General features: G+C 39.6%; 2 protein-coding genes across 3 annotated transcripts in view; one reads left to right on the top strand and one right to left on the bottom strand.

Annotated features, from left to right (window-relative positions):
* The window catches only part of ntn1a (netrin 1a), a 71,461-nt gene extending 67,909 nt beyond the window's left edge, over window positions 1-3,552 (top strand). For both annotated transcript variants that reach the window (XM_046048325.1, XM_046048324.1), the window contains one exon: window positions 299-3,552. In XM_046048325.1, coding sequence (XP_045904281.1) covers window positions 299-627 — 329 coding nt within the window. In that variant the 3' untranslated portion in view covers window positions 628-3,552. The remainder of the gene's footprint in view (window positions 1-298) is intronic.
* A 479-nt stretch (window positions 3,553-4,031) lies between these two features.
* The window catches only part of stx8 (syntaxin 8), a 50,227-nt gene continuing 29,429 nt past the window's right edge, over window positions 4,032-24,829 (bottom strand). Inside the window, exons 7-8 of the mRNA XM_046048326.1 lie at window positions 11,211-11,312; window positions 4,032-4,843 (exon numbers count right to left, since the gene is read on the bottom strand). Coding sequence (XP_045904282.1) covers window positions 4,779-4,843; window positions 11,211-11,312 — 167 coding nt within the window. The 3' untranslated portion in view covers window positions 4,032-4,778. The remainder of the gene's footprint in view (window positions 4,844-11,210; window positions 11,313-24,829) is intronic.

The raw sequence follows: 24,829 nt of genomic DNA, 5'->3' as shown, positions 1-24,829 counted from the left end.
GAGTCAGTGAACTCTTTTAAGTCCCTTCTTAAAACATACTTTTATAGGAGAGCCTTTCCCGATCTTATTTGACTTTATTTTATCCCTTTTATTTTATTGTATTTTACTAATTTTATATTAATCTGTATTTTAGTCTTTTCAATGTTTTCATGCTCTTATCTTGTTTTTTTTGTATTATTCTTTACACTTGTTAAAGCACTTTGTAACTTGTTTTTGAAAAGTGCTCTACAAATAAGGATTAATATTATATTATTATTATAATCTGTAATCTCTTTTGTTCCCTGACTTCCCTCTGCAGCTGTCCAGGTGCACATCCTGAAGGCAGACAAAGCCGGCGAGTGGTGGAAGTTCACCGTCAACATCATCTCCGTCTACAAGCAGGGCGAGAGCCGCATCCGCCGCGGGGACCAGTTCCTGTGGGTCCGTGCCAAAGACGTGGCCTGCAAGTGTCCCAAGATCAAGCCTGGGAAGAAGTACCTGCTGCTGGGGAATGACGAGGACTCCCCGGGGCAGAGTGGAGTGGTGGCAGACAAAGGCAGCCTGGTTATCCAGTGGAGGGACACGTGGGCGCGCAGGCTCAGGAAGTTCCAACAGCGCGAGAAGAAAGGCAAGTGCAAGAAGCCATAGGCGGAAAAAGATGGAGTGGATGCTGGAGTGGGAGAGGAATTCAAGAGAAAAGCTGAGCGGGTCATTTAAAAAAAAAAAAAAAGAAAAAAGAAAAAGTGAAAGAGAGGCAGACAGAGGACCACGGACAGACAAGAGACTGTTTATGTCGCTGCTTTTTTGTGTAGAAGCATGAAGAGAATTATTTAGGATCATTTGTTTTTCTAGTGAACTTTTGTTGAAGGAGCTCACCCTGCAGATTTGGTTTTATGGTTTATTTTACTTTGAGATTTGTCTCTCTTGTGGATTTGCACCTATTACCAGCATATAAAGTTATTTGTGTTTGTTTTCTTTATCTCAGTATGAAATCATTATATTTGATGTTTAAATTCTGTGGACATTTTCTTCTGGTGCAAAAATGACAGAGAAAAAGCCACTTAATTACCACTGCAATTATGCCTCTGCATGGTTTTCTTATTGAACTCTTAACTAAGAAGCGAGCTTGTTTCATCAAAAGTCTTCACTGATCTGAATGAGGCACAATATTTTCTCCATTAAGAATTGTGCCATAGAAACGATAGTTTGTAAGCCACAGAATGGCAAAGTACCTTTAGCTGTCAATTAGCAGTCATTCCTTCCCCCTGTTTAAATTCTGGTATATCTGCAAGTCAAGAAACAAGAAATCTGTTGTCCTACATTGTTAGCTGCCAGGACTCAAGACTTAGTCCTGACGACTAACAATTTTAGAATATGCAAGTAACAGAAGAGAACCAAGGATAAAATCCAGTATTAACTAAAACATTTTTGACCTGATTAATCCAAGCATATTTTTTCTTCCCTATTTTCCCCTTCAGACTTGGCTACATTTTGGTGATTCAGTATTTGTATAAACCTGCATGTTGAACGCTTTTCATTTCAGAGTGCAAAGTTCAATTCATTAACACATCCCGCTCGTGGTACTAATGTTAAAACTATGCTTTTTGCGGGTGGACAAACTACTCTTAAAATCACTGATTTCACTTTCAGTACTTAACTGTGATTTTATTTTTCATTTCACAACTCCGGCAGGAGTTTAACAACTGACTTATAAAAGGACAAGGGGCCAGCCACATTGATTGTTATAAAAATAGTTATTTCTGGGTAGAGCTAATAGAAAAAATGAATAAATATGGGTTCTTAAGTGTCTATCAAACAAAATGTCAAATGTTTTAATTCATTTCCTTTACATAGGGACAATAATTACTTGTTCTACCACAAAATGATTAGAGCGTGAAAGTTACCCAAATTAGGTTATTGTCCTCAGTGGATGCAGCATTATTGTTGTGTAGCTGCAAGTAGTGCGTGTTCTCAAAGGATACTGACAAAGACCCGCACGTAGTATGTCACAAGTGCATCACTGCAAATTATTGTATGATTTATCTCTGTAGAAATGTATTCTTTCATACCAGCTTGTGAAAAAAATTAGCATGAATAACACAAAGGAAGAAAAATATCCTTTTAACTGACCGCTGCCTCTCACTTAGGTAATGTAATATGAGTGGCTACCGACCACTGAATCTGAGAAGGTGCACCATGTTTTGGTGAGATGTTCAATTAAACCCAATCAATGCAGACTGTAGGAAGCAACGAAAATAGGCATAATGAAAAGAAAATAATTTCCTTACCTCTTGTGGTGCAGAAATGAATCCTAATGCAGAAAAAGGAAAATGTTCCCACAAACTGCACCTTGAAAAAGTGCTCGACAATTAAATATATTTTTGAAATCCACCTCACACTGGCTTGTATTTATCTAGAATAATTCCTACAGTGCTATGAGATTGCAGATAAATACCAGTACAGTCCACACACTCTTTTGCAAACACAATGCATGACTGTACATTCACTAAAAGGACACTGTGTGCGACCAGTCAGAGGCTGCAGTCTCCCATTGAGCTGTCACGTTAATTCTCTTCACTTCAACACTTGCACAGGGAGAAATAGGGTGAATTGCAATCACTTGACGCTGCTCGATTCGAAACCACATTGCTCATTTATTTGTATGCAGTTCAGTTTGGATTTCTCCAAGGAATGCGTGGTGAAACCACTCGGCTCAGGTTTGTGAAAGCCCACAGTGTATCTGATGTATCATAAACCGGGGTTCCTTTCAGTCCCGCCCAAAACACTTTGAGCAACATGTTTGATGATGCTGGCATTTGTTTTTTCACAAGATCAAGTTTAGCATCTTTTAAATTGTCCAACAGCACAAGTAATAATAAAAAAAGAGTTTTAAGATCTTTACAAGACACATGGTTTTAATCTAATAGACTCTACTTCCTTTGTTTTAAATGGTAATCATTTCTGATTCCACTATATCACATCTCCTCATTTGTCCAAGAATTTTCTGAATGGACTGAAATGCCTCCTCTATGATATCAAATTAGAATGGCTTTTTAAACCACCCAAAATCAAAATCACCTGAGTTCAACTGTAAGATAGAAATAACAGATGAACTTGTTGCTGAAGTACTTATCAGTATTTACATTTAGGGTTTGATGGGAGTGTTTTTTATTGTACAATCAATCAAATGATTGTGATATCAGTCCATTATGATGGTGGCTACTGATAACAACATATATACAGTATATTTACATGTTCCTGCCTTTCATTGTTAATCCTACATCATAACATTAGATGTCAATGTTTTTCTGTTTGGCACCATGTAATCTGTATTTGCACCGCTGTAGTCTCTGTAGCCTCATGCTGTAAATTTTACATCTGTCCCCTGAGCTATGGTTTGACAAGCTTTCTGATGAAATGCTATACACATACTTGTCAAAGCATTGCTTTGTGTTCATACTATGAATTGTAAATGTTGTTTAGTTGTCACCATTGCCAAGACTTTTTTGCAATGTTGTTTTACAATGCGTACTAATATATTATGGTTATTATATATGAATATATTTAATGACACAAGACATTGTGGATTTTATTGTCTTTTTCAACTTTTTTTTTTTTTTTTTTTTTTTACTTGTTTCTGGTTGTTTAGATTGTTGCCATTAAAGAAGGAAATAATAACTACTGAACACACCAACCTGGTAGAACTAAATTCAGATTTTCAGTTGAAATAAACTCTTGTTACATTGACAAACTATTTGCGTCTGTTGATGTGAATAAATATTTTTTATTTACGTAGTTAAATTAATAATAAAGCATGTAGTCCATTTTTCTCCATCTACTGGTTGCTATATATACATATACACATAATATTATGAATTATAAGTACAGTTGACTGTCAAAACAATATACAGATTTTGCAATAGAAATATGGATGTGGTACTAGTGTGTTCAAGTTTTGTCCAAGGCCTACCCTAGTTAACGATCATGTTACAAAACACTGCAATCCTGCAGAGTAAGCCGTGAGTATTAACACAGACAGACGGGAGTCCAGGGACTATATACTGAATGTCATTTATTAGAAATTACAAGCTGAATTGATTTACAAGGAAGGAAAACGGCCATCTTAGTAACACAGCCGAGCTGTTTGTTTTGGCTGAGTGCTATTCTATAAACGTTATAAAATCCCAAGACAAATGATAACATTACAGCTGCTACAGTAATGCATGGGTAAATACAAGTGAGTGTGAATATTGCAAAGCTTGCGGAATTACTGTACCCAGTGTGAGCCCCCAGCCTAGACCACAGACAGACTTATGAAAGGAAACCCCCTGCTACCTGCGGGAGGTCCTACAGTTGGGTCAACATTCGTCACAGTCCAGGCTAAAAATATTTTACAACCCTCCAAATAATTTAGCTATCTTATACACTGTCAATTAAAATAGCCACTTGAGCAATTATTAAAATGGACAGTTTTCATGTATCTTACATATTCAATAAAAAAAAAAAAAAGTCTTTGGGAGGGTTACCAATGCCCTTTACCCAACCATCAACTTGATGTATAGAAAACAGCACTGCTAAAGGACTTCAGTCTTTATTTCATATTGCCTTGGTTGGGCAGTCATCATTGACCTTCTTCTCAATGTGAACAGAAAGAAAAAGAAAATCTGACGAGAGACAGTGTTTAAATGAATGAATGTATGCACTTTGGATGGAAGTGTTTTAAACTGGTATTTTGCAAACCAAACTGTCACTGCAGTAGTCATTCAGCACAGGTCCGTGATCACTTCTGTCCTCGTCCGCTACACAGGCCACACAGCGATCACTACAATGGCTATAAGAAGCAGTATGATCACGACCAGCATCCCTGAAGGAGGAAACATGAGGAAAAAAGGAAATCAGATGGCAAAAGCCAAACCAGTTGTGTTAACTTTTTTTTTTTTTTTACTATCAACAAATACATGAAAGGACCAACACCAACAATGAACTGATCCTAATAACAAGTTCTGCATATCTAAAGCCAGATACAGCTTTCCTCTGTGCCACAGTCCTCACTGTCGTCCAAAAACTATTAAAAAAACATATTAATGTCTTACACTTTTGCACAGGGTGAGCATGGCCACTGTAGTTTATTTTTAATTTGATGAAATATTCAAATATTCACAATTATAACCTACAGCTGAAAATAGTTTCCAAACAAATACAAGTACAATGTACAGTACAAGTACCTGTTTGAGTAACATTTGCTAAAAGCTACAGTGCCCAGCTGTTTTAGACGTTTAACTAGGCTAGGCATTTACAACAAAAATTAAACTAATACATTTGTAACCCGTTTTTAAAATCTTCTGTAGGAAAAGTTGGCTATATATCCTTCTGCATAGAGATCATTGTGCAGAATATTTATGCAGGAAAAAAAGAAAAAGCTTCACTATGCTCTGAATAAATAGATTTAATGGTCCCGAGCATTGTTTTCAAACCTTTACCTCCAATGTGTATGACATCAGAAATGACATTTGGCATTTGTATGGACAAGACATTAACTTGTGCGTACCAGATTTATCAACCAAAAAAAAGATAAAGAGGAAATTTTAGGCTTTGTAGAAAAGACATTCCATTTGCAACTTCAGCAGAAGACTGCTGGTACTAAGTGTTTAGACAGTAGTCTATCATAAAATATTTTATCTTAAATGAACTTTGATATACCCCTTTGTCGTAAAACCTTGGCAATTCAACAAATTCTCTTTAATGTTCAAATGTCAAGTAGCCACAGAACTCCAAACCTGATTAGACTCAGAGAAGGAGGGTCATGCAGCAGACACAAGGGAATACACTTGGAAGAGGTAAGAAGCCTACATACCTCACTACTAATTTTCAAAGTCTTTGATCTAACGCAAGTCCCAAGTGCATATACCCTCACAGCATATCACCATTTTCCTCTTGATGACTTAATGCAATTTACATGCGTTCAACAGCCACAAAGGCTTTATTGCCACAGATTGCACACTGTGATAGGCATATGTTTCTGATTCTGCCTTGAGAGGATAATCATTGTTTTTCACTGATACTATGGAAGCAGAGAAAAATGCAAAAGCTCACTCACACTTCATCAAAGTACTTTACCCCCAGGACCTGAAAATATTACAATTTTTATTATAGTCACCACCCAGTCAAAAAAATCCCTCTCTGCTGTAAAATCCACTACAGGTGGAATTTTCATCCTTCGCAAAAAGATGAACGTCTTTAGGGAATTTACAATCTACTTTTATTGACAATTTTATTGATTTTGAACACCCTACTGAATCTAGTTAAGTGAAATATAAAGCCACACATAACTTCATTCTGAGGGTATTTCTTCTCAAGATTAACATTCAAGTACAAAAACTCAAGATTTCACTGTCATGACCTACTGGGAACCATTATGTTTTTATTACTTTAAACAAAAAAAAAAGAAAAAAAAAAAGTAAAATTCCCCCTCTCACCCCTTGCAGGGTGGTATGTGTCATCCTAAAGCTCGGGTCCTTTTTCCAGAGGCCTGAGAGGATACAGCTCTCAGCTGGTCCAAATTCTGTATGTCTTTTAGGTGATATAAGAGAGAAGGGATGGTGGGTGGCGCATCATAAACATCACAAAACACTCCCTCAGTAGTACTGTATATTCTATGACCTATACCACCAACTATGCCACACACACATAAGATATGGAAAATTTTCTCCAAGGGCGCGTTCACCCACTTTTTCCCCCATTCCATTCCTTCTGGAATGGCACAGGAGTGAAGATTTCAAACAACTGCATCTCTAGCTGGTCTGAGGCGTGTCGACACTCCCCTCACTGACTCAACTTGTCCATTGTTATTTAGCATGCGGCTGGTATTTTCCCTAGCCTTTCACTTTGGGTTTACATTTCTCTCATTCTTTGGCTCTCTCCGCCTGTGTTCCCCTCCGCGGCTTAATTGGTCGTCTTTCCCTCAGGGAAAGAGACAGGGCGAGATATAAGCTATGCTGAACTAATTGCTCGTGGTGGTAGTGGTGGTGTGGTGGTCTGATGAAATGTAGGGCTGATGCTGGTTTCTTTGCCAGGATATGGGGTAAGGGGTCCAGATGTCTTTGCACCATTTTTGACTCTTGTCATCCATCTCTTTTTTTTTCTTCTTTTTTTGGGTATTTATGACTGCTTGTCTCTTTCTGTGCATATAGTTAATGTTTTGAACACAGTGTGTTTCTATTTGAGGGGAAGGTGGTCATACATTTGGAAGGTCCGCAGGGCATGCGTGTTAGAAGCTATCACTGGTGTAGACAGGACCTCACCTCCTGATAACTTACACATGTGAGCACAATATAAATGTCAAAGTTGGCTCAAATAGTTTTAGTGATAGCTCTGTAAAAGCCTCGTACTTAAAGCAAATACACCACGCACAAATTTCCAGCAATTATCTTTGTTTGATTGTAAATGATACCAAAGCAACACCCAGTCCACATTAGAATCAGACATCAGAAAGTTCATTCAGCCTGGTCCAACATCTGTCTGCAACTCCACTTGACAACACCATAGCAACAATAGCAATAAAGACTGGGCTGTATAACATATGCATATGTTAGTGTGGAGCAAGGCTTTCACACCTTCTAATGTCATATAACAGTCATGAAGCCACATTAGACAACGCACTGACCCTCACCCTCCTATTCATCTTGGACCAACCCTGCCTGCCTCGGTAACTAAACAAGCCACTCCTGACCTTCAGGAGGCCTCCAGAGACCAATGACAATAATGCTGTTTGCTTGCCAAATAGATTAGGGCTTTGGTGTGATACTGAGGGAGGTAGTTGGTGTCTGCTAATAGACTGACCACCCAGGATCTTTGGGGGCCTGGGTCTGGGTTCATCCCATCTTAGCAATTTTCATCTAAGTCAGTAAGACAAATCACAGAGAAAACGAATAATTGGTGAGAGCCCTGGACAGACCGAGACAACCCCTGAACCTCCCCTCACTACTCCCTCCTTGGCCCCTGTTTATGGTTCAAAGATTCTTTTGAACCACAAAAGGCAAGGATGACCTTTAAATAGAAGGGACATATTTTAGGTTAGCGTGATGCTCATCATTTTTCACACAGCACAATTGAAGAGGACAAAAACGTTCAATGTTTTTTGGTTGCAATTACTAGATACACATCTAAACATATTTATTTCTTAATAATTTCTAATACAACAGACAACAGAAATAGTGTGAGCATTAAGTCTGAACCCAACAAGACTAAGAGTATGTAGACAGTGATACAACTTATGAGACACGCCGTGCCATACCATACCATGCAGTGGATATAAGGCAAAAGTTATAACACTTTATCCTGAGGGGCACATGAATGCCTCTACTAAATCTCATAGCAATGCATTCAATAGTAGCCGAACCTCACGGTGGCGCTAGAGAAAGAGCAAGGGGATCAAAAGAGTCAGTAGGATTCATCCTTTGAGAACCATGAATTTCTTACCAATTTTGCGCTATTCTATCTCATAGACTTAAAGATTTCAAAAGTGCTGCTGGTGGGGAAAGAGAGAGTCAGAAGATCACCAAAGTCAGTAGGATTCATCTACTAGGCACCATGAATGTCTATATTTCATGGGAATCATCCAATAGTTTTTGAGATATTTTAGTCTGGAGTGGTGGACAGACCAACCAACCAACCAACCAACTTTGCAATCCAGAGAGCAGTTGCTAGCATGCTGAAAAATTATTCTTTGATAATTATATATTTTCGTATATTCTCTTGTAGCCATGCAATTTGCCTCACTAGTTTAACAGTAAATTAATGAAGAAATATAATTGAGATTAAAAAGATATTGAGCTGGTAGATGAAACCACATGGTATATATTTTTGGTGGGAGCAAAATAACTAGCAATAAAATGCTCTCACTGAAACCCAGGCAAAAATGAGATGTGAAAAGGGTTTTAAATATTTATAGATTTCTCAAGGCAAGATTAATTTAACTTGCCAATCACCGAGAGGAATCTCAGATGTGGAAACGTCATTAGAAGGATTCAGAAGGATTACTTTAAACAGTCCTCAGTCCCAATGCTTACACACAAAACCGTTTTTCCCAGAATTCAAGAGTGCAAATGTCTGATGATTAATGTTGATAATCCAACAGTGAAGAACATTTTTCAAATTCTGGAAATGTTTCCAGCTTTTAGCCCAACTCAGGTCTGTAAAAACTAAGATGTCACTGAGGTACCTACTGACAGTTATGTTCAGCATGCGCTCGCCTGTCAAAGCCAGGGGCTTCAAGCTTTACAAGGACTCGGGTGAGACATAACACCAAATGCCGGCATTGGATGAGAGGTGGTTTAAAAAATAAATAAAGCCTTAAAGCTCAGGAATTATAAACATGCTGCCATGGAGAAAGAGGGAAAGACCTCCAAACAATTTGTGGCATGTAGTATTTTCAATTCTTTCTCTGCTTGACACAAAGACGAGTGTCAAACAACTAGAGATGAACAGGGGGATGACAGAGAGGAATGGGAAAAAAGAGAGCATTGAGGTGAGAGTGAGAAGGACCATGGGGAATTTTCCATTTACAGAAAAGGTCTGACACACACACACACACACACACACACACACACACACGCATAAGAACAAACAATGTTTAAATACAGTTGCACATATTTGCATGGACACTTCTGCACTACAAAAAAAAGCACCATACACACATAGATACATGTGATGCATATGCAGGTGCACACAGGCAAACACACGCACACACATGCCCCATGAATATTTTTCAGCCTAGAACTGAGGAGTGGGGGTAGGAAGTTGGGGAGGGGGGAAGTCAAACAAAGAAAAAAAAAAAAAAGACAGAAAGAATGAAAGAGTCCTGATTCAAACACAATTTGAGCTCTGGGATCTTCAAACAAACTCACGCTCGGGCACCATGGGGACATGACCAACAGAACGAAGCATTCTGAGGGCTGACCTTCCTACTCCCTGCTCTGCTTCTGTAAGACTGCCTGTTAGCCAGGTCTCCTAGCACAATAATGCAGCTTTTGCAATAGCAAAGCTGTCTGGCGTTTCACTGGGCAAACTGAGCCTGGCTCAAGCTCCCACATTCCAAAGATTGGCTTTAGGCAGCTAACACACCTCTCATGGCAGCCTTTTTCCTCTGAAAAGCATTACCCAGTGAGAGAAAAAAAAAAAGTCTTTTTGGAACTGACAAAACAAAAGTTAAACAAACTGAAGCATGTCTGTGGCAACAGCGAGGGAGGATCATGCATTCACAAAGCTTTTCTCAGTGAAGAACTTAACTCACCAAAATCTGGAGCTGAAACAACAGAGGCTGATGACTCATGCTGTGTCTACACAGGAGGCGTAGCGTGAGCAGCACATTTGCAGAGCAGCAGCCTCAGTGCCCCGCGTGCGTCTACACAGGATGCGTTCAGGCACAATAATGAGTTATAGGTTGCGTTCTGGCAGCCCGCGTTGCCCAACAGACAATCACTGTAGTTAGGCACGTAAAACGGAAGAAAATACAAAACTTGAAGTGTAAAAATAAACTTCAGGTCTTCAGGTTTACATGCATAAAGTGCAAGTGAAACACAAGCAGTTATAAAGTATGTATAGAGAGCTAAAACAGGAGTGTTCATCAGAAGCGCGTGAGACAAATGACAGGAAAAGCGCTGGAGAAACGCCTCCTGTATAGACTGCCACTGGGGGCCTAATTTGCAATCTTGAGTAAATATTTGAAGATTCCTCAAATTACTAGTATGTGAGACCTTGTATTAATGCCAAGGACACTATGTTAGCAGGCATGACAGACAGAGCCAGTCCACCCACCATTCACCACCCACAACCTCTGTGCCAAGAGGGCTTGTCCCCATAAGGATAATATTTTCTGCTCCATTAATCACCATTCTTTCTGGAGATGAAAGCCAAGTCAAGAACAGCATCAACATTGCTCAATTTCTGAATAGTAAAAATGTTTTTTTTTTTTTTTGTTGTACTCAACATAATGGGCCCTGTATGTCAAATGACATATTTTCTCACACCAGACAGAGTTATTTACTCTATAAAATCTATAATCTGTTAGACAAGTGCTCTGTGGTCTGCAGAAAGAAAAAAAACCTGATGCTTGGTAATTATTCATAGAAATAAATAGGTTAGTTGTGATTTCTTTTCAAGGACACAGGTCAGGCCTGCTTTGGTTACTAGACCAAGATGCTTCATAGTAAAGTAAAACAAAGAAGGCTCACCACAAGAGGCTGACTTTGTCTCCACCAGCTTCACCCTTCGCGTCTCATTACGAATCCTGTCGTCTGTCTTGTCCACAAGATGTGAAAGGTCGTCTATGATTTCTGAGAGACAAAGAAAGAGAAAGAAAAGAGAGGAGAGAAGGTCAATAAAATTAATTTCTGCTCTGCATTATGCTGCAATCTGCCCTTATTAAGACTCCTTAGTGTTTTTTTTCCCCATTTTATTACACGAAAGACCTCCCAATATGTTTTGTGTAATAAAAGAAATCACATGAAATGAAAAAGTGACAGGTCCCGCTGGACTTGACATCAGAGCAGTCAAGAACTTCAAAAGGCAGAGGCTGCCAACACACAGACAGCGTGCAAGTGGTGGTAATGGAGGGAGTGGGCTGTGTGAAAGCACCCCTTGCGCTTTCAAATGGTTTCACTACTTCCTGAATCCATTCTGGATTTAATCAGGCCCTTATTGTTCTTGTGTTTTAAAGACGTAAGCTTAGGCTTCAAGGACTATGCCTGGGCATCCAAAGAAAGAGAATGTGTCTTTTGTGAATGTGTGTGTGTGTGTGTGTGTGTGTGTGTGTGTGTGTGTTTGGCTCTGTGGCTAGGGTCCTTCAGTAGAGGTTCCTGACTTGAAGGTCATCCAGATGAAAGCTTGTGTGATTTGTTAGAGCTGGCCACTGTGTTGACATGGTATCTCCAGATGTCTGGCACTAACAACCAAAACAGATAACTGCTTTTAAGGTGTTAAAATGTAGTTTTGGTTAGTTTTGGTTAGATATAATATTAAAGTAGAGTTGTGGTTTTGAGTCAGAAATGGCAACTGCACTGACTTATAAGTTGGCGGAAACAAATATAAACTAATTTAAGCATTACTTCATCAAATCTACATATTAAAGAGGGGTGTAACACAACAAATTTAAATGTAAACATCTTCCTGTTAGGGAAATCTATCAGTCTCCAGTGTACTATATATACGAACATTAAGAAACATGAGCAAAACATTCACAACAACATGGCTCATTACTCTTAAATCAGATTTATTGTGATGCAGAACTCAAATTGGCCGGTTCATCTTGAATGTGTGAGTTTCGAGATTTAGAATTTTTTTTTCTACTAAAATGACGATCATTGGTCCTGTCCAGTAGCCTTCTAAATTGCAAAAGACAAAAAAACAAAGAAAAAAGATGTGGATGAACAATAAAGAGGCCAGTTATAAAGAAACCGAGAAACCAGAAAAGGAAGCACAGACAGGTATCAGACAGCCTCTGATGAATGCTTGTTGTACAGGAGTGGGAAGCTAGACTCATCCATAAACCACAGCCCAGTGCCAAGTTAAACAGACTGTCCTGTCTATGAAGCCAGCAACCCTGTGTTGCTGCCGCTATATGGCAAAATACTAGTCAGTCATTATGATCTAATCTTTTATGTAGTTCTCAAAAAACCCACAGGCAAGTGCTCAGGGTCATCGGCAGCATTTGTCTTTGTGAGCACAACTGTCTTTAGCTACAGTTGCCTTTAAAGTGGATTGGTGAGAAAACGTGTTTCCTCAACAAGGAGCCATCACCGTTTGCCAAGACAGTCTGTGTTTTGGCTAACATCAGATTATGAAAAAAAAAAAATTAGAGGAAGGAAAGTAAAACACGCCAGTTTGGAGGGTCAGAGTGTGAAGGGGCAAGGACAAGGAGATGGGAGACGTGAGAGCACCGTATGTACAGTGTCCCTCAAGACTCCCACATCAAAATCGAAGCATCAGGCAACAATTTAGAAGGAAGAACCCCTTCCTTTATTGGCAGGGAAGGGGTGTATACACTAAACCATTTGTGCCGCGTGCCACTTCAACTAGTCATAAAGGATGTTTTTGATTTTCTGGTGCCAAGTTTCTTGATTCAGTTCTGGTCGTGCAATAACATCTCAATCCACTGATGAATTCTCAACCTTTTCAATATGCAGTAGTGCTAGGACATGACTACAGCTGCAATGAAATGCTGAATACACTACAAGGCATTGGCTTTTCTCGTCCTCCAGTTCACCCTGTTATCAAGTCATGTTTCTGACAAAATAATTCTCAATTTCCTATTGGAACTGTAGCTTACATGTATGACAGCTGCTGGCCCTGGCTTGGATCTGCCAGACCACAAAGGACGCCCTATTTCAAGCAAGGATTGTCTGTTACACTGGATAATCCTCCAAAGCCACAGTGTGGGAGAGACATTTGCTTTAAGTTGTATTCATGTATGCTTATTTGGCCTCTAAAGCCCAATTAACAATCTGTACCCTCACTCTAAATCTTTTTTTAATTAAAGTACTGTACTTTAGATTATTTGAAAGATGGATGGGAATATGAATTATGATTATTTTTATAGTCTTATTTTTTCAAATCATTGCCGGTTACTGACAGCATTCATCTTTGGAGCTACATGTTCCTAAAAGTTTGCAGTATAGTGACATACAGTATCTCACAAGAGTGAGTATACCCCTCACATTTTTGTAAATATTTGATCAAATCTTTTCATGTGACAAGACTGAAGAAATGACACTTTGCTACAATGTAAAGTAAGTAAGTGTAAAGTGAGTGTACAGCTTGGAAAGCAGTGTAAATTTGCTGTCCCCTCAAAATAACACATCAAACAGCCATTAATGTCTAAACTGCTGGCAACAAAAGTGAGTGCACCCCTAAGTGAAAATGTCCAAATTGGGCCCAATTAGTCATTTTCCCTTCCCGTTGTCATGTCAATCGTTAGTGTTACAAGGTCTGTGTGAATGGGGAGCAGGTGTGTTAAATTTGGTGTCATCGCTCTCACACTCCCTCATACTGGTAACTGGAAGTTCAACATCTGAAAAAAAGAATTGTCGCTCTACATAAAGATGGCCTAGGCTATAAGAAGATTGCCAAGACCCTGAAACTGAGCTGCAGCACGGTGAGTGGTTCAACAGGACAGGTTCCACTCAGAACAGGCCTCCCCATGGTCATAGGGCTGGGCAATGTGGCCAAAAATGTTATCACGATAAAAACATTTCATATTATTTGATATCGATAATTATCACGATATGTCAAATCATTATTTCTTTAAAGTTTAAAGGCTGAATTTTGCTCCTGAGAGAAAATTGAAGAAATTTTCTTTATGGTCAGAATGTGACCGAATGTGACAAACACTTGATGCCAAACAGTGGATCACTTCACAAATCTCAGGTAGAACATTCAAAACTATTATGATAAAATATTTTTCAACAAATATGATTAGTGAATCTTTTTTCAGTCCCTTTTCCTCAACAAAATAAATATTTTTATAGAAAAAAATCAAAGGCTAATTTGTATGTGATTCAAATTAATTTAAAAAATATTTATTGACGATATATTGAACATTTATTATATTGACATTGAGGAAAATTATATATTGCGATAATTATCATTATTGTTCTATTGCCCAGCCCTATATGGTCCACCAAAAAAGTTGAGTGCACGTGCTCAGCATCATATCCAGAGGTTGTCTGGGAAATAGACGTATGAGTGCTGCATTGCTGCAGAGCCTGTCAGTGCTCAGACCATACGCCGCCCACTGCATCAAATTGGTCTGCATGGCTGTTGTCCCAGAAGGAAGCCTCTTATAAAGATGATGCACAAGAAAGCCTGCAAACAGTTTGCTGAAGACAAGCAGACGAAGGACATGGATTACCAGAACCATGTCCTGTGGTCTGATGAGACCAAGATAAACTTATTTGGTTCAGATGGTGTCGAGCGTGTGTGGCAGCAACCAGGTGAGGAGTACAAAGACAAGTGTGTCTTGCCAACAGTCATGCATGGTGGTGGGAGTGTCATGGTCTGGGGCTGCATGAGTGCTGCCGGCACTGGTGAGTTACAGTTCATTGAGGGAACCATGAATGCCAACATGTACAGTGACATACTGAAGCAGAGCATGATCCCCTCCCTTCAGACACTGGGCCGCGGGGCAGTATTCCAACATGATGACGACCCCAAACACACCTCCAAGATGACCACTGCGTTGCTAAAGAAGCTGAGGGTAAAGGTGATGGACTGGCCAAGCACGTCTCCAGGCCTAAACCCTATTGAGCATCTGTGGGGCATCCTCAAACAGAAGGTGGAGGAGCGCAAGGTCTCTAACATCCACCAGCTCCGTGATGTCGTCATTGAGGAGTGGAAGAGGACTCTAGTGGCAACCTGTGAAGCTCTGGTGAACTCCATGCCCAAGAGGGTTAAAGTGGAAAATAATGTTGGCCACGCAAAATATTGTCACTTTGGGCTCAATTTGGACATTTTCACTTATGGTGTACTTACTTTTGTTGCCCGCAGTTTAGACATTAATAGCTGTATGATGTCTTATTTTGAGGGAACAGCAAATTTACAGTTATACAAGCTGTAAACTCACTACTTTTTATTGTAGCAAAGTGTCATTTCTCTAGTTTTGTCACATGAAAAGATATAATCAAATATTTCCAAAAATGTGAGGGGAGTACTCACTTTTGTGAGATACTTATTATTCATAATAGTGACTCACCTTAATAACTATGCAGCTTATTAAGCATGTCCCTTTCAGAATGCTTTTAACAAAACACACAGAGGAATGTAACAGAATTTCCTTTTTTATTTGACACGCATCAGAAATAAAGAAATCAAAATAAAATGCTAAACGGTAGTGAAGATATATCCAAGATTTTAAGAGAAAAACTTTGACCAAAAAAGTCTCCTCAGAGCTCTGTCTGTCTCCACTGTGGACAGTGAATGAATATATATCAGCATTCTAATCAGATGATTTTCTTTGCTATAGAAGAGCTCGAATATGCCCTATTCTAATTACATCTACTGCATGTACAACACAAGGCTATTAGCAAGCTTTCTTTGGGCCCAGGGACTCATTGCCATAGTCTCTGTTGTTTTCTTTTCACAACAAACAAAAACAACAAATGAAAATAAGCAAATGGTTTTGTGAACGGTCATTGTAAAAAATGGGAACAATTATTTGGCAGCCAAGAGGCAGAGTTATCAATATAGTGACTGGCAACAATCTTGTAGCTCCAATGGATAATAGGCAATCCAAGTTCAGTTGAACCACAGGTAGCACAATCAAAAGAAACCTTTGACTTTCTGTCCATAAATGGTACTGGTATATCTTTTCATGTAGGTTTCAAAAGAGATTTTCTGCCTTTTGAAATCATTGAGACAGCAACATTTTAGAGAGCTGGGAGGTAAATTCTTTTGAATAAGGTAAAGCTATTTTATACTGACTCTGTGCTACCCTGTGAGTCAATTTTCACTGGGCAATTGGCAAGAAAACAAAGAAGAGTAATCATGAAAATAAAGTTGTAAATGTAAGAGATAGATACATATTGGAGTATATGCAACAATTTTCATGAAAAGACGTATTTCACTTTTCTAGAATACTAAAGTAGCAGATGCTACCAGATCATGTGAGGCTGTGGTAACTGCTAAATAGCTGAAAGAGACAGGAATGCCAGCTCTTTGTTCTGTGTCTCTACTGCCAACAGTGCCTTTTTTCACACAAAAAACAATGTACATAAAACTAGGGCCCTTCTGTGTAGAGGCACGAGGGCCCTGGAGCACAAATAGCAATAGCAGACAGATGTTGCTCTCATATGACGTCACCTACTACCTCACGCTGCTGACTCTCTGCGCAATCTCAACGCCATTTCATCTCTTTTCCAGTACTTTTCAGCTTTTATATAAACAGTCTCTTTCAATGGTCATCCTGCTCTCTGTGGGCTAACTAGTTAACAGGTCTGTTTCCATCCCTGATGTCCGCATCATCTGGAACCATAGACAGACACCTACTAAACTAGAGATTGGCTACTGCTGGTCTGGGCTAAATGATTATTATGTGGCCAAAGCACGAAATGGAAGACAATACTTAAGGGCCACTGAATGGGTTTTTGTCTTACACTTACAGTTTAAGTATAGTACAGGGTGTGCAGATGTAGCATTTCCACTTCATTTCTGGGTGTTTACAGTATACCCACCCATCAGCCTCATAGCTGGGCTAAGGGTGTCACACAGACACAATAACCCCTCCAGCTGCTGGCTCCTCTTAGCTCAGCTCTTGCAATGCACTGTAATACACCGATCTGCCCAACCATTTTGACCACCTGCCTAATATTGAGAAGGTCCTCCTTTTGCCGCCAAAACAGCACTGGTCGTCGAGGCATGGACTCCACTAGACATCTAAAGGTGTGCTGTGGTATCTGGAACCAAGACTTTAGCAGAAGATCCTTTAAGTCCTGTAAGATGCAAAGTGGGGCCTCCATGGATCGAACTTGTTTGTCCGGCACATCCCAAAGATGCTCGACTCGATTGAGATCTGGGAAATGTGTAGGGCAAGTCAACACCTGTTCTTTGCACGTTCTGTTCTCTACACGTCCATCACTGTCTGGGTTGGATCTTCCACCAAACAGGACAGGAACAGACCACTGTGGTGGTCTGGTAGGCGTAAAGCGTGATTTATACTCTGGGTAGGGTCCACTGTGTTGAATTTTGACAGCCGAGCAGGCTAACTTCCGGTTTAGCCCTCCGCTAACGTGAATGGGGGTAAAATTGTATACGTGCGGCTGGTGTAGCCTTTTCAAATGTTATCGAACGAATGGATCACATTCTGATAGTGAAACGAGTCATTTCTCTCGGGTTGTGGCTGTCAAATATATTGATCCACAGTGTGAGCTGCCTTTTTGGCCGCTAGTAAAAGTTACTTCAAAGCACCGGCACTTCCTGTCGGCTCGGAGGCGTTGCGAGGGTAGCCAGCCGACCAATCACAATGCTTATGGTCCGCATCGACGTTACATTTTTGAGGAGGTGCACGTCAGGCTACGCCGTAGGGGAGGGGGCTATGCAGAGGCTACGCTGTCAATTTGACGCAGAAGTATAAATTGTGCTTTACAGAGCACAGTACGTCAACCCAACCAGACACAGGAACAGTTTCTACCCACAGATAATCACTCTGACAGTTACTCAGGACACACTGTGTCAGGAGCAATCTCTGTACAATAACCTATTGACTTGGACTTGAACATTTACCTATACACTGTTTACTGTTTATTATTATTTAGTCCTCAATTTTGTAATTCAGTAGATGTCCAGTAACATCGTCGTGCTAACAAGAGTCACTTCCAGGTAGACAATTGACAAGTGATTATAATTGTGGCGATAAGTAAAATCAGCAAATTTGTTTATTGCTGTTGTCATTTTTGACATTATTTTTAACTGCAACATTATATAGTAAACACAGTGGTCCGACATATCTGACAATTCGGCTGTGCTTATTTTATGTAATGTGTCACTTTGCTACAGTCTTTAATAAGCCACATCTACATCTCACCGCCGGTTAGACTAGCTTTGTATAAGCTCAAGCTTTCATTTTCTGTGGCCCAACAGGAAAACTGCCCAAATGTTAGTGAAAGTGTAGTTATTAATGAGATCAGTATTGGGAAAGTTACTTCCAAAATGTAATACATTATAGATTATTAGATTGTTATCATTAGAGCTACCGTCATGTTAAGAGGAACAACAGGAAATAATGTTACTCTTTTACTCACGGATTTGATTTTCTGGTGCTGAAATGTTTCTCGGTGTTGGTGAATTATTAAAAAACAAAACAGTTTAATTTAGGATTAAAATGCGCTGTAACACAATTTTTTTAGTAATGGGTTACAGCAAAAAACAATACATTACTGTTGCGTAACTTTTGTGATGCATTAATTATTAAATCATAAAACATGCACTTTAGATGAATGAAGTGTATAAATTTGAAATAACACCATGAAAAAAGTACAATGTCCACATTGCCGCTGACATGGTGCCAATTTGCCTGTTGATCTCATGCTCCATCTTACCTTAATTTGTGAACAAGACTTCAAGATACTTGAACCCCTTCATGTAGGGCAGTGTCTCACATCCACCCTAAAGGGAGTTCTACACCAGAGTACCATGGACTGACTTGGAGGTGCTAACCATCTGAATGCCCTTGCAGGATAACACCCTTGTTCCGTAAGCCATGTTCCTTCATAGGAACTCCTAATGTCGACACCTCACTGAGCAATTAGTGGACTGTTTGATTCAAATTTAAGCAATAACAATATAATCCTGATCTTAGGTCTTTAACTGCAGAGCTGTGATACATTATCCAGATCTACAAAGACAAGTGGGGAACAAGTCTAAGGAAAAAATTGGGACGCGGTTCTGTCAGAACTTGCACAATGTAGCACTGCAATGCCTGTGAGTATGCAATCTAGTTAGCTTAGAGTCCTCACCCATTCGTTTACAGATATTCATTGGATACCACATTGGATAATGCAACTCAAGCATGAGGCCTAAACATCCATTTCAAAGCAAATCATCGCCATATTATAAAGCCTAATTCAAGTCAGCCAGCAAATACGACACTCACACACAGGAGCATGGTGAGAAGTTTGGGAGACAGTCTCTATTTTAATGATTAAATTTCCACATCCCAGAGCTATATCAGCCCCAAGCCTTGGAATAGCGGACTCATTTTGACAGTGGCTATATCAACGGCGGTTTTGGTGTGTGTGTGCGCGCATGCGGTGGAGGCACTGCCATAAACAGTGACACCCCAGTGTGAGCTCCAGGATGTGCTGTATTAACTCTGTGTTATTGTAGGACTCATTCCCAGAGCAGGCATAGTGTACAGAGAAAATGGTTGTTTTCTCGCACCGATTTAAACGCAATCTGACTCAGTGGGGCTAATTCTGTTGTGCTTATTCAGGAGATGATTTCTCCTGAGAATATGGAGAAAGAGGGAAGTAAAGAGAGACTGTTTTCCCCTCAACCTTCCTCTTGTATCCCTTGTCATAGTGCAGGGGGGTCTGACCACAACTGTTACCAATTGGCCCTGGTGTGACTGTGTATAGAGGGTAGTGCTTTGTTGCCAACCAAAACACACATCTCTGGATGTAACTGGAACTAAACTTGGCACACGCAGAGGCACTCAGCGTGATGATACAACTCAAGGCAATTAAGGTATTTACAAGAAGTTGCACAGTCTTGGAAGGGTTTCTTTCAACTTCTCTCTTTTTTTCTGCTCTCTCGGCTGCTTATTGTAAACAAACTCACCCTGAGGGTCTGTGGAGAGCGAGGATTAGAGGGGGTTTTGCTCAAAACCTCAGAGTTTTACCAGTTTTTAAACTGAGTGCAAAATGCAACAAATCACTTGAATGCCTGCCAAAAAAAGAAAACTGAAATAAAGACAAAAAAAGAAATGTGCAATGTCTGTCTATGGAAGATAAGCCTCTGTGTAGAGATAATCCTAAAAATGTGTTTGGCCAATCTGACATGTTAGGAGTGAGGACACATAAACACAGCCACTTTCTTTTCCTAACAATCCTCTAGCACAATAAAAATGTCAGTTTATTTATTCTTAATGGGCTTTCTATTATTGTTTGAATATTCACATCAGTGATGGATAGTTAATGACTTGATTTCTGCTGTGGTGTCCAACTCCAACAGTTTAGAAAAAGCCACTATATTTTTCACCCAGTCTTAATGTGAAAAAAATCCATGATTATTAGGTAACATTTCTCTGAAATGCAATAGAAATATAATGCACAGAACTGGCCCCTTTAGCAAACAAGATGGGAAATGAGCCTGAGGGACAATATTGCTGTGGAAAACAATGTAGTCTAAGAGGAACATATTGTAGAAAAATGTTGTTATTAAAAGGTTTCACCACAATTTCTTGCCTGCCTATATCAAATCCCCATAAGAGGTAATGTCCCAAGATCAGAACAGATCTATGGCACTGCAAATGTAAACATGGACTCCAATGACACAGTTTATTGATCAGTACTTTATGTGAATAACGATCTACACCTCAAGTAAATTCAAACCTGTTTTCGTGCCTTACTAACCAAATGTGCACACATGCGCTGGTGGGTTTTTTGAGGGCATCATCGTGCATAAAATTCACCCTCTCAACATCTGGTCTTCTGAAGTGCCGGCCACATGTGTACTGATTAGTCTCACTGCTGGACATTATCGCCCCCCCCCCAATGAATCTCTCAGTCCCTCCAAATGGGGCTGACAGGCTCCCCTGGTAAACACGCTGGGGGTAAGATACCTATTATTGCATCATTATACATTTTCTCCCTCTGGGGTAGTGGCTTGCTGAGTGATGATAAATGTCTTGCTTTGTGCTGCTTATGCCATGGCCACGCTTGCCAATGATCAAAACATAGTATTGTTTATTCATATTGTGGGGCAACACGGTCTTTCAGTGAAAACTTTGTGTTGGCACTGTCTTGTCAGCCTTGGAATAAATGTAACTTTACTACTCCAGCAGGAGAACACATAGCCTACTGACAACTGAAAGAAGTAAACTCCCACCTCTGAATATTAATTTTGAACAGTATTGACACGGTTACATCAGATCCTACACACTTCACAATGAATTGGAATGAAATCCTCTCAAAGAAAATGGTAAAATTGCTATATGATGAACTTTTACTTCACTGTTGAGAGAAGTCTTGTCAAACAATGTAAAGAAAGAAAAAACTATGTATCATACAATCCTGATGTGAGGACTTGTACTTGTTTTCCACCACAAAAACTGACAATTACAAAAAAACAATCAAAATTGAATCTAAAGAGGACTTTACTGGGTATGAGTATACTGATAAGGTGGAACAGCAGCAACCCACCAACTCTGACTACCATTACATATGTGGCCTCCACATTTACAGCCATAATCCTAACCATTTGTGTGCCAATTTGAAACTGAAACCGGCTGTGTGTCCATGGACAGTTTCACCTCCCTAACCTTGCTACGTTTACCCTGAGATCCATCATCACACATGGCACCAAAAAAGAATGGCAGGCTGATGAATTAATTTCTCAAAGTCAAACCTCCATTTGAAGAACACTCTTCAAAGAAAAGCACATAAATTGAGAAAAACCTCCACACTAGTTCAGTTTTTGCACATACAGCCATTGGGTTTGTAGAAGACTCCAAAGACATGTTCCATGTGAATTATGGGAATGCAGTCCACCAAAGTTCTGTGGGAGGAGTACATTGAGTTTCTCCAATACACACCTAAATGTATGCATGCAGATATATTGCATGACATGGCAGGGAAAAAATAGACAGGGATTCAAAAATGGCCCTGGAGCAGTCAAGAGACAGAAGCTCAGCAGAGTCATTTCCTACACATTTTCCTTATACAGCCCAATTTCACAAATCGTAAGCATATTACCAAAGTAAGCATGTTGATAAAGCGTGTTATAGGGTTTGTTGTGTTTTCTTCTAGCTCAGTCACTTCACTAGCTAGCTATGTTGCATAGCACCAATGGGAACATTTGCTATTTTTTCTTCATTCATTTAGATACTTATTTCTATAATTCTTCTAGAGTTGCCCATCCAATAATGCTCCAATGCAGCGCTGGGCTCAGACAGAGTAATTGAATCTATCCTTGAGCAGTGGAAATCAGGGCCTTTTCAGAAGCATTGCATGACTAGAATACCACTCAAGCTTTTTAAAACAACCTGGGTAGTTGGAGTCTCCAAAGAATGGAAATGATCAGCAATGTGCACATAAACAAAAACAAGTGAGTCATGCAGTCATCTTATGATACCGGCTGAATAAAAACAGAACCTCATTAGCAGAATAAGTGATGTCGTCAAGACTGTTGGGCATGTCGACTATAACGTTTTAGCAATTCTGTTCAAGACAACTGGAAACCATAAATATAATGGGAACAATTAATTAAGATCAAACCCATAATGTCACCAGCAGATAAATAAAAACAAAGCCTTGAAAAAGGGAAGGAGTAAGAGCAATGAGGAGAACTACTGCCACTTCTTCTACTTTCCAGATGGAATGCAACTATTTCTGTGTAGAGCTGCCAGATCCACCAGAATCACTCATCCTATGTGGCCAGACATCACTGAACAGTGAATGCAATAATAATAATAATAATAATAATAATAATAATAATAATCTTTATTTGTAGAGCATTTTTCAAAAACAAGTTACAAAGTGCTTTAACAAGTATAAGACAATAATACCCAAAAGACAATAATACAAAAACAATACAAGCATGAAAACATTGAAAAGACTAAAATACATGTTTAAGATAAATATAAAATTAGTAAAATACAATAAAATAAAAGGGATAAAATAAAGTCAAATAAGATCGGGAAAGGCTCTCCTATAAAAGTATGTTTTAAGAAGGAACTTAAAAGAGTTCACAGACTCAGCTGACCTGATTTCCTCGGGCAGGCTGTTCCAGAGCCTCGAGGCCTTGACAGCAAACGCTCTGTCCCCTTTAGTTTTCAGTCGAGACTCTGGAACAGACAACAGACCTCTGCCCGAGGATCTCAAGGTACGTGCTGGTGCGTATGGGACTAAAAGGTCAGAAATATAACAAGGCGAGAGGCCATGAGGAGCTTTAAAAGTGATCAATAGAATTTTAAAGTCAATTCTAAAACATACTGGGAGCCAGTGTAATGAAGCTAAAATAGGAGTAATGTGGTCATATTTCTTTGTTCTGGTTGAAAGCCTGGCAGCTGAGTTCTGGACAGTCTGGAGTCCATCAACAGATTTTTGGGTTAAACAGGTGAAAAGGCTGTTGCAATAATCCAGGCGTGATGAGATGAAGGCGTGTAAAATGGTCTCGGTGTCCTTAAAAGTTAACATAGATCGAATTTTTGCTATATTTCTAAGTTGATAAAAACATGATTGAACAAGCTTTGTGGTGTGCTGCTCGAAATATTAATTACTATCAAACCAAACACCAAGGTTCTTTGCCACAGGCTTAATATGATTTACTAGGGAACCAGTAGATGGCAGTATTTGTTTTGCCATCTGCTGGGACCCAATGACCAGGATTTCTGTTTTGTCTGAGTTCAGCTGGAGGAAATTATTTGACATCCATTTTTTAACTTCACAAAGGCAGTTGTTAAGTGAACTCAGCATTCCAGGGTCTGTGAATCTGACGGGCAAGTACATTTGTGTATCATCAGCATAAATATGAAAAGAAATGCCATGTTTATGGATAATATGTCCAAGGGGAAGTAGGTACAAGGAAAACAAAATGGGTCCTAAGACTGACCCCTGAGGCACACCATATTTAACTGGACAGAACGAAGAGACATAGTTGTTTACAGACACGCAAAACTTCCTATTTGACAGGTAGGATGAAAACCACTTTAGGGCAGTACCCGAGATCCCCACCCAATGCGCCTCAGTCTGTCTAACATTATGTTGTGATCAATGGTGTCAAAAGCAGCGCTAAGGTCCAGGAGTACCAGGACTGAGCACATACCTTCATCAGCAGACATTAAAAGGTCATTGGTGACTTTAAGCAGGGCAGTCTCAGTGCTGTGGTACTTCCTGAAACCAGATTGAAACTTTTCAAATATGTTGTTATTTTCCAGTACAGTGAGCAGCTGTTTGGACACAATTCTTTCTAGAATCTTTGCAATAAAAGGCAGTTTTGAAATTGGTCTAAAATTATGTGGGAGGGAGGGATCTAAACCAGGTTTATTTAAAAGTGGGTTCACGCAAGCCGTTTTAAAATAATCAGGGACACAACCAGTAGATAGGGAGCTGTTGAAAACAGAGATCAAATGGGGCCCAACAGA

The sequence above is a fragment of the Micropterus dolomieu genome, linkage group LG04 (genome assembly GCF_021292245.1).
Source record: "Micropterus dolomieu isolate WLL.071019.BEF.003 ecotype Adirondacks linkage group LG04, ASM2129224v1, whole genome shotgun sequence".
Lineage (NCBI taxonomy): Eukaryota > Metazoa > Chordata > Actinopteri > Centrarchiformes > Centrarchidae > Micropterus > Micropterus dolomieu.
This window is presented reverse-complemented; position numbering and strand designations above follow the sequence as displayed.